Here is a 10,449-nt window from a genome sequence, read left to right as displayed (position 1 = left end):
GGATCCTGCCTGTGGGAATGGAGGTTAAGACTAATTTTGTTCGAGGTTTCTGCCCTTCTGCTTTCAGGTGGATTCTGCTGACAGTCAAGAGGAGAAACCCCACGGCTGTGATAGAGCAGGGGAAGAAAAATGGGCCACCAAAATCATGAGCCAGGCCATGAATCAGCTGCACTGATGTCCCTGCAGGGATTCCCCAGGAGCAGCTTCCCCATCCCCTCTGGAAGAGGCAACACCAGCAGAAAAAACAAAAACAAATCACAACACAAAATCCCATATTCATGCCTCAAGCTCTCCCTGCCTAAAACGCATTTTCCAACCTCAAACTCATTTCCCTGCCTCAAATCCTGCAGTTACTGATGTTTCATCCCCTTTGCTCTTACACAAGTGCATGCCAACCATTCCTCTCTCCTGCCCTTAAAAATAAAATGAAAACTCTCAGTATGCAGGAACAAACAGTATCAGGAACAAACAATACTTCATATTTTTCCAGTATTTTTTTCCCTATAAATTCCCTCAGAGACATTCACAAATTCAACTTGAAAGAAGATCAGTGAGATGAGAATTTAAGGGATTTGTTCCCTAATGGAGGAATACTTCTGTATTGGGAAGAATGATCTCTTTTAAAATAGCATGAGGGATTTCAAAGAAAATCCCCTGATTTCAGAAAAAGCCAAATTTATCTCTCCTCTCACTTTCTTGGATGCCAAATTCCTGAATAAATAAATGAAATCTTTATCCCAAGGAAGCAGGGGTTGTGGACTAAAATAGATATAGAAAGAGAGGAGGGGAGAGAAGAGAGGAAAGCGGAAAATGGGGAGACGTCACAGGAATTCTCTTGGGCTCCAGAAGGGAACTTTTATCACAGCTGGGACATTAAGTCCCAGTTAAGAGAGGACACTCTGATTGTGTGTGTGCTGCTTGGATGGGGCTGCTGCCCATTTCTAGGAAATGAAACAGGATTTAAAAGCCTGGAAAAGGAATTTTTATGACCTGCTCATGCGCTTTCACCAATGTGAGAGTCGTGGTGCAGATCCTGATCCTGCTCTGGGATCCACTGATCCCATTAGCATCCAGCTGATATTTGGGAGCACAATTTGGGTTTGCTGAGCAGTGAAAATTCAGATTAGCTTCAGCTGACTATGCATTAACTGGAAAAAAATGAATTAAAAATGAAGATTTCAGATGATTGTGTGCATTTGTAGATTAGAATGACAAAGGAGGAGACAGAGAATTTGTACAGTTCATGAAAAGCAATTCTGCTGAGTGATGCTCTCTACACCTTTGACGCCGAGATTTAAAAGTAGCAACACCTTTTTTTCCCCCTAACCATACAACATCAATCTAAAAATAGTAAATGCAACTGTTAGAATAAAGTAACCTCACACAGCACCTTGGCTTCTCCGTGTGTCTTTGCAGCTTTCCTCCTCAGCCACCACTAAATTTACAAGAAACAAGCAATGTAAAAAAAAAATGCAGAGTCTAAGCATAAAAAAAATTGATGGGGTGTGAGGAGAGGAGAGGAGGGGGGTCAACAGGAAACCCAAGTTGACGGGAAACCCTAGTGACATTTGGGTTTAATGAATGACTTAAAACCCCAATATTGCTCGTCAGGAAATGGGGAGAGGAAATGGAGTGATGTTTTGAGAGTATAAATTAGGGGCTCCATCAAGGTGAAAGCTGCAGATCTGCTTTGGACCCTCCTGTGGGATCCACCCGAGAGCTGCAGCAGAGCAAAGCAGCCTTTCCCCCCAGCATGAGGAGTTGCCCTGGTGGCACAGCCGTGCCCATCCTGCTGCTGCTGCTGCTGGGCACAGCGCCTGCCCGTGCCCAGCCCTCCTGCCTGCACTTCCCCGAGCTCCTGCCAGCCAAGCTCCGAGAGATCCGGGTCAAATTCGAGGAAATTAAGGATTATTTTGTAAGTATCGCCCTGCTGCTTTCTTCTTGTTTTGCCCCCTATTTTTTTTTGCGAATTTCTGTGATTTGGAGGAGGGGGAAGAGCTTCCTCCCTGCAGAAATTATTTGGCTGTGTTGCGGTATGGGTGAGCAAGAGCAGCTCGGTTTCACTGCTCACTGAGAGAAAATCTGCAAGGCTTTTCTTCCTAGTTCTAATGACAATGAGATTTCATAACGAACCCTTGAAAACCTTTCTAGCCAGACTTCCCCCAAAATGTTGCAAGCCAAGTTAATCACTGAATTAATAGAAAGGAAATTATCCTTTCTTCAAGGCAACAAGGTCCAGCCTTGCTGAAGTCAATGCCAGGTGGAAAGGGAAACCTTTTGCTACAGACTTTTTCTCTGAAAGAACCACAATAGACTGTGCAGGGTGTTTTCTGACTGAGAAGCAGAGCCTCTGCATCACAGGAGCCTTGGGGCTGCTGAGGAAGAGCTCAAGATGCACTCAGAGCATCTGCCATGGCATCAGCACTGATACAGAGGTGGTTGGTCACATCTCTGGCACTGTTCTGGTCCATGTCAGTGTGTTTTAGCAACAAAACAAGATAATTCTCCAGATTGAATCTCAAGTCGATGTCATGGCTTGTATTTGTTATCAAACGAACGCAGCCAAGACTTGAGATGCAGAGCTTGTTGTGAACCTCTCAGATAATGCTGGGAAGGAATATTTTTAACCTCTCAGGACATTCTAAGCTTTTAATGCTTCGTGTGCTGCCAGCTCACCCCACTGCAGCTGGTGCAACAGAGGCACCTCAACAGAATATTCCCCTTTTTCCCATCAACTGGAGATTCACAGGAATAACAGAATGAGGGAGATAAAACCCTCCTGGCCTGGCAGAGAGTCTGGAGTTGTTCCCAGGGGCTGCCACAGCTCTGGAGAGCATTGCTGTCTGCAGCACCTCCAGATAACACTCAGTGCACCCGAGCAGCTCCAGCTCAGTGGGAGGAGTTTCACACTAACAAAATCAGTGGCACCAAAGGTTGTGATTTCATTTTCTTGCTGTCCTGTCTGAGCAGTCCTCATGCTGCCAGGTTATGGAGCAGAGAACTGGTGATTCCTCTGCCTGGTGTCACTGGGTGATCTCTGCTGCAGGGAGTCCCCAAAGGCAAACAAGGAAAGGATCATTTGTTAGGGCAAATTAGAAGAGTTCTCTGCCTGCCTAAAAAAGCTCATGTTCCCCTTGCATCCTTCCCCAGCAATCAAAAGATGACGACCTCAGCATCCAACTGCTCAGCTCTGACCTGCTGGAGGAATTCAAGGTAAGAATCACACTCCCTCCCGAGTTCCCTCTCCTTCCCCATCCTTCAGCTGGTGTTTCATAAGAGCCAGCTAGAAACTGGGACATTTCCTCCTGTCAGGCCGGGCCAGGCGTGCCACCCTGCAGTGACAGGGCTGTGACACGGGTGTGACACATGGGGCTGGCGTGTGGTTCCCCCAGAGCCACAGTGGGCACAGCTCCCAGCCCCAGCTCTGATTTGCACAAACGCCCACGCTCAGTGCTGGTGGCCAACCAGGTTTCCTCCTCTCCTCTCGCCCAGGGGAGCCTCGGCTGCCAGTCGGTGTCAGAGATGATTGGGTTCTACATGGACGAGGTGCTGCCTGGAGCCATGAGGAGCAGCACAGCCCACCAGCACAGCGTGGGCGACCTGGGCAACCTCCTGCTGAGCCTCAGGGCCATGATGAGGCGCTGTGTGAGTGGGGTTTGGCAGCACTGGGATGGTCCCAGGGTGGGCAGGGGGCTCACAGGAGCAGGGCAGGTCTGGGGGTGGGATGGGGTGGAGGAGCAGGAATCCAGGCAGGCAAGGTGCAGAGAATGCAGAGAATGGGGTGGAGGAACAGGGATCCAGAAGATGGGGTTTGTGCTCTCCAGGCTTTCATCAGTGCTGGTGCAGGAGCATCACCTCAGCCTTTATCAGAGCCTGGCTGAGAGATAAAGGAGGGCAGGAGGAGCTCTGTCCCTTACCTGGGTGCTGGAGCTGCTGAAATCACCCCCGGTGCAGCCATGAGTCCATCACTGCAGGCAGAGGGGACAAAGCCTGTCCCAGGCAGAGAGCTGCTGTCCCCAGGGGCTGGCAGCAGGGACTCAGGGCTGGGAACAGGCTGAGGGTCCAGGCTTGGGTCACTCCAGGCTCCTTCCATCAGGGCACGGTGCAAAGCAGCTGGAATTGCTGCCCCAGAGCCTCTGTGGGCACACAGGGCAGGGGGGAAGGTGACAAGGGACAGCAGGAGGGGAAAGCCACCACCACACGTCCTGGGGAGGAACAGTGGGGCTGAGGCTGCTGCTTTTGTCCCTCTGCAGCACAGATTCTTCACGTGTGAGGAGAGGAGCAAAAGCATGAAGCACGTCAAGGAGACCTTCACAAAGGTGAGGCCACGCTCAGGGCTGGGCTGGGCTGGGCTGGGATGAGAGGAACCTTCTGCCACGGCAAGGCAGAGATCTGCCAGCTTCAGCTCAGGGTGGAGAACAGAATCCCAAAAAATCTTTATAATCACATTAATACCTGCAGCAGGGGAATCCAGAGAGATGCTCCAAGGGTGGGTATTGCCAGGGGATTGGGCAGAGGAGCTGGAGGTGTCATGGGAGGAGAATTTGCCCAGGGATTAAACATCATATATCAGGGACAGTCACACTGAACACACCTGGCTTTCCCCTGCAGATGCACCAGAACGGAATCTACAAGGCCATGGGAGAGTTTGACATTTTCATCAACTACATCGAGAAATATTTGACGATGAAGAGAAGGAATTGAGAGCAACGCTAGCTCTGCATTTTCCACACCATGTCCTGCTACTAGTTCAAAAATCACTTTAGGCTGCCAGGGTTCAAATGAAGTTTTCTCAGGGTTCAGGTCAAGAGTTACATGTTAATAACTTCCAGATTAATATTGTATTTAAAAGTTATTTTTTTAATAATTGAGTTTATTATTTATTACTTCTAATACCTCAGTGTTGATGTTTACAGTATGTCTTTAAGATAGGTGTGATGAGCTTGTAAATTACTATTTATTGTTAATATTTTAATACTGTTTCTCATAGTGCTATTTTCCAGTCTCTGATTGGGTTTTACTCACTGTTTTACTGTTGTTAATTGCCTTTTAGAAGTTAGAGGATATTTAATTAACCACCATTTTAAGGTGGCTTGGGTAATTTGCATTCAAATCCATGAAGCTGCTCTCAGCACTGCCCATATTGGGATTTGATTTTCCATCCCCACCTGCACTGGGAGCAGCTTCGGTGCCCCAAAAAGTGGCTGATTTTAGGGCTCACCTTCCTGCTTGGCCCCACGAGGACACCAAGCCAAGGAAAATGCCACAATCCCAGAGAGGGTAAATATTTCACTTCTAATATTTAGAAGTGAAAGGGCCCCATCCATTAAACACTGCCAGGTTTGCTGTACAATCCCCACTGAGATGAGGTTATTTACACTGGATTTATCCTTTGTGGGAATTCCTGCTGGCAGCCTGCCTGAATGGGAATGGGATATCCCAGAGCAGGGCAGAAATGCTGCTCCATGGGTCCCTCCTCAGGCTCGAGGGCAGCCAAAGCCTGAAAAACTCAAATTAAGCTTCTTACCAGAGCATGTGAAGCTCCCGTTGAGCCAATTCTGGCTTGTTTTCCCCCAAACACCTTGACTTGGATGTTGTAGCAGCAAGGGCAGCCCTGAGAGCCAAGGGTGACATCAGCTCCACTCCTGGGGGGTCCCACGGCTTCTGTCACTGTGTGAACTTTTATTTATCTGTGTGAAAAGAAATCGTTTATTTTTGCTAATAAAGACTTACTAATGAATCGAGCCTCTGTTCTGTTCTTGCAAGCTGTTAGCACCAGACCCCTCTGCACCCATTTCCATCCCTTTTCTACAACCTCTCAGCCCGAGGGAGGCAGGAAGCAGCTCTCAGAGCCCCTGTCACCAGCTCAGAGCAGGAGGTCGAGGACCCTGCGTGTGGAAAAGGGCAACGTCAGCTCAGCTGTGGAGAGTTTCTCAGTAAAGCTCAGTCACTCTGCTCTAATAAACCACAGGAAGGAAGCAGATGGGATCCTCGTGCCTTGTGGAGAGAGAGGGTTTCCAGTTACCTGATGGAGTTGTTTGATTCAGAAAGAAGGAGGAGGCAGCACGAGTCAGCATTCTGGGTGGGATGGGTGATCAGGGTGGGAGAGGAGGTGGCACGGCAGGGAAATGCACTGAGCCCCTCTGGGTTAGGAAGTTGGGAGGACCTTGGAGAGCTGCTGCAGGGCTCCCAGCACAGGGCAGAGCCAGGGGACCTCCCGGGGTAGATTCCTTGCAAGGCACGTGCACAGATGTCTGTGCCATTTGTCACCCAAGTCACGGGGCTGGTGGTGTCACCGTGCAGCTCTGGTGGGCAAATCACACAAACATCTCTCTGACTTAACACGTGCATCATGTCTCAGAAGGTTTAGGAGGGCTGTGCTGGAAATCCCAGCACAAACCACCTGGGAAAGCAAAGGGAGCATCTCCAGGGAGAGCTGACATTCCCAGAGGGGGAGCAATCACTGTGAATCAACCTGACTGTGCCTTTCAGCCACATTTCCCACTGCTGCACCAGCCCTGGCCGCAGCAGTGCCAGCATGCACTGCTTAAAAAACAGGGGAAAAACCCCAAATGGCAGCCTGCAGAGCTGGGAGATCCAGGGAACTCATCCAGGTGACCTAATTCCATCCACAAACCCTGGCACCAGCATCACCCAGTGCCTCTCCAGGCTGCAGCCTGACTGATGATGGGTATGGGCATGCAAATCCCTTAGGTCCCAGCACCAACTAAGCCCAAAATATCAGTGTTTGGGGTGGGAAAAACACAACAAAACCCAGCTTTTGCTTCTCCAGCATCCCCAGAAGCTGCTGTGTGCCCAGCACGGCTCCTTGTCCCCCAGTGCTGATGTAGTTCCTGCCAATCTCAGTGGCAGTCTGGTGTTACAGTAACAGCACAAAGCTGTTGTCGAGATCAAAGGCGGTGGTTTCTGGTTTTGTTATCCCACAGAAGATGGGTTTCCTTGCTGGGTATCCTCCCCCTGAGAGAGCTGCCTGATCAGCAGCTAACCCTGAGAGCCTAAATCACCTCCTGACCTCAGCCTTGCTGCTCCTGCTCTGCCCCGAGGCTGAGCTTCCCACCAGCCCAAATTCTGCATCTTCACCTGGAGCTGCCCCGGAGCTTTCGGCTGCCTGGGGGAGCTGCTGCTTCTGCTTTTGCTTTTTCTCTCTTTAGAAACTTTCCTCAAAGCGAGAAGCACCCAGAGTTGGACAGCCTGTGCTTGCCGTCAGGAAAGTAAGGAATTTTCTTCATCACTAACATAGGGAGGGCAAATCCCAGCTGAACACCAGGGTGGAAGTGTCTCCTGAACACAGCAGGACAGACAGACATCCCTCATGTGCTGGGACTGAGGAAGCAAACCTCACTGGCCTCTTTCTTGGAACAGGAAAATAAAAAAGTCTCTTGTCACGAGGAAGATGAGCACCTTCTCCACAAGCCTTCAGCCTCCCAGGGTGCCAGGAGGACCACGGACAACTCAGTGCTGATAAGAGGGAGCTAAAGCACAAATGGGGCAAAATCAAAGCAAGCAAACTCTGTTCTTCTTCCGAATTGCTAAAGCTTTCAGAACTTTCCTCATTTCGCTGTGGTTGTAGTTAACACTTGTCATTTAACTCGAGCTGGCTGCACCACTCAGGCCCACGCAGCTCCTGCCTCTCTGTGCCCTAGATTTCGGCAGCACGTGACTGAAATTGGGGCTTTTGTCAAGAAAGAGGCCCGGGGGAGCAGCAAAAACAGGGCTGTGAGCCCCAGCTGGGCACATAAATCACTGCAGGGAGTGGGGGGCACAACCCCAGCTTTGCAGGGCTGCCAATTGCTTACCTCAGGCGGTGAGAGGCTGAGTAATTACCGAAGCTGGCAGTTGCTAAAGCTGGGGGCACAATGCCACAGCCATATGGGTACTCATCTCCATCACCCAGGGCCAGCAGCCCAGGGCAGAGCTCCAGGAGTCACTCACCTCTTCTTCCAGAGAGATGGCGAGGGGAACTGGAGCTGAGCAGCCGTGGGAATGCACCCCGAGCTCCCCAGGCACTGCATCCCGAGTTCCCACCACCAAAAACCCCAGTGCCACCCGCTGGCAGTGGGGATACATCCCAGCAGGGAAGGGATCCAACCCTGACACACCAACCGTGCAGAAGCCTTTGCCCCATCCCTGCTGCTGTCAGACACTGCTCAGAGCAGCAAGAACCTGACAAACGCTGATTACGAGGCAAGCAAAGCCACACAATGCTCGAGGTGTGCTTGCAGACAGTGCAGGGCTGCTGTGGGACTGCAGGGACTGTTCCCAGCCAGTTCTCAGAGGGTTCTCAGTGGGTTCTCAGCCGGTTCTCAGCAAGGTGCCCAGTTTCGGCGAAGCTCCATTCGCACGGGGACAGGCTGTGCTGCAGTCGAGCCCCTGGTGAGCCCTGACAGCCCCAAGCAGGAGGTTTCACAATGACTCAGGGCTGAGAGGAGCAGAGCCCAGGCAGGCTGGGGAGCAGCCCTCGGCAGGAGCAGGCACTGCTCGCCCTCCCCTCCGCGCTGAGTCACTGATCCTGACAGCCTGGGGCTCTGGGGAGGACTGGGATCCAAAATCGAACCCCAGGGAGGTTTGTGATGGCAGAATGGTTTGGGTTGGAAGGGATCTTGATGATCATCTTGTTCCAACCTCGTGCCATGGGCAGGAACACCTTCCACAAAACCAGGCTGCTCCAAGCTCCATCCACCCTGGCCAAGGTATAGGGCAGCCACCAGCTCTTTCAGAAACCTCTTCAGTGTTCTACCACCTTCATCTTAAAAAGTTCCTCCCTTATATCTAGTCTAAATCTATTTTATTGTAGTTTAAAACCATTATCCCCTCTCGTCCCAAATGCTCATCCCCAGCTTCCTTAAAAACCTCCTTTAAGCCTCAAAAGTCCACAAAGCAGCAATGATAAGGTGAGGGCATGGAGATGCACAAGCCTTGGGACATTTTGAGTCCAATCAATCAAACAATCAATCAGCAATCAATGAATTGCAACAGTGTGTGGTACTGACTCTCTCCTGGGGATGTTTGCTGGTGATGCAGAGGAAGGAAGGGAATTGAGCTGCTTCCCATCCCTGCCAGATCCTCAGGTGCTTAAACCAGAGTGCTCCTCTGGGCTTTCCAGTGGGACAGGAGATGGAGATTCCAGCCCACAGCGCAGGGAGAACACCTCAGCTGCTCAGTCTAGAGCTTCAACACAGCCACTTCTCATTTTCTGCCTTGTGCCCTCTTGCCTTTGGCCTCTTGGCAGGGTCTCTCCACCATTTCATCACACCCTGAAGCAACCAAACCATCTCCTTTGCTCCAGAGCTGGACTACAAGGTTCCTTTCCTGGCAGCAGCACCAAATTTACTTTTCTTCTGAGCTGCAACTCCGTTTCCTGACTCTTTTGCAATGCTGAGCCCAGCTGCTGTGACTGGCAGATCTCACACACCCTCTCCACAACCTGCTGAGGCTGATTTTCAGAGCACCGAGGAACAGCTTTGCCTTTACTGGTTGGAAAAGGCGCTGCAAAAGTCTAGAGCTGGATCCCTGCAGGCCTGTTTTATCCTGATGGGGCAATTTCTGGCAAGAACCTTCCTCTTAGCAAAAATCACATCTCATTCTTTTGCTTTCACAGCCAGATTTCCATCACCACCTGTCATTTTCCAGCCAGCCCTCAGCAGGATCCCTCCAGCCTGATGAGTCTGATGCCAATGGATTTTTTATAAATCCTGCATTTTTTGAGCATTAAGTAATTTGGCCGTGCTCACGCCAAGCCTTGCACCAGGAAATCCTGACGTTCCCCTGATGGGCCTGATCCTAATTCTTAGAAAAATACAACCATCATCTGATTTTTGCATCGAATTTTTGCATTTTTGAGTTGTCCAGCTCACCATGAGGTGTGCCTAGGGTGCAAACCGACCCAGGGCAGAAAGGCAACCAAGCCAGAGCCTCTTTGGCCAGCAGAAGGTGACACCTGGCTGCCACCAGACCTCGAGCAGCTCTGCAACTCCTGAGAGGCCAGGAATGGGAAGACAACTGCTCTCAGAGGTAAAAAAAGTGCAATAAATAGGAAATAATCCTCATCATCACCAAATGGAAGGCGAGAGTGAGACAGCAACCAGCTGAGGACTCCCGTGGTGCCATTGCACAACGCGCCTTCCTCCTGCACATCCACACCAGCCACAGGACATTTTGTCCCCCTGGGGTTGTCCAGAGTTGACCAACACCATGAGAGCACAGCCAAGCAATGCTGGAGGAAGGGGCTTCACCCCCATCCTTGCAAGAGCAGCACAATCTTCTTGTGTTGGCACACCAAGAGCAGAGATCTTCATGATTCACCCCTCCGGTAGCAGCAAATGCCAATGATCTACCTGGAGCAGAGCCAGGTTTTTGATCAAAATCACCCCAAAAGCGAGAAATACATATACTTTTGTTCCTTCGCAGGAAGCTTGATGCTAAAAATAA

The 10,449-nt window shown here is 50.5% G+C and overlaps 1 protein-coding gene across 2 annotated transcripts; it reads left to right on the top strand.

Annotated features, from left to right (window-relative positions):
• Positions 1-1,698: 1,698 nt before the first annotated feature.
• On the top strand, positions 1,699-5,398 carry IL10 (interleukin 10). 2 transcript variants are annotated; one of them, XM_085044290.1, is made up of 5 exons: positions 1,699-1,915; positions 3,151-3,213; positions 3,493-3,645; positions 4,254-4,319; positions 4,612-5,398. In XM_085044290.1, exons 1-5 carry the CDS (start codon positions 1,754-1,756, stop codon positions 4,702-4,704), a joined length of 537 nt encoding a protein of 178 aa, XP_084900416.1. In that variant the 5' UTR covers positions 1,699-1,753; the 3' UTR covers positions 4,705-5,398. The 2 variants fall into 2 exon arrangements, with proteins under 2 accessions (XP_084900416.1, XP_084900415.1); XM_085044289.1 differs by lacking the exons at positions 4,254-4,319; positions 4,612-5,398 and having other exon boundaries at positions 3,493-4,119.
• Positions 5,399-10,449: the final 5,051 nt, after the last annotated feature.

This window comes from Lichenostomus cassidix, unplaced genomic scaffold (genome assembly GCF_008360975.1).
Source record: "Lichenostomus cassidix isolate B80296 unplaced genomic scaffold, HeHo_3.0 unassigened_scaffold_chr26, whole genome shotgun sequence".
In the NCBI taxonomy this organism is placed as follows: Eukaryota; Metazoa; Chordata; class Aves; order Passeriformes; family Meliphagidae; genus Lichenostomus; species Lichenostomus cassidix.
The sequence above is the reverse complement of the archived record's forward strand: the minus strand, read 5'-3'. Positions and strand labels throughout refer to the sequence as shown.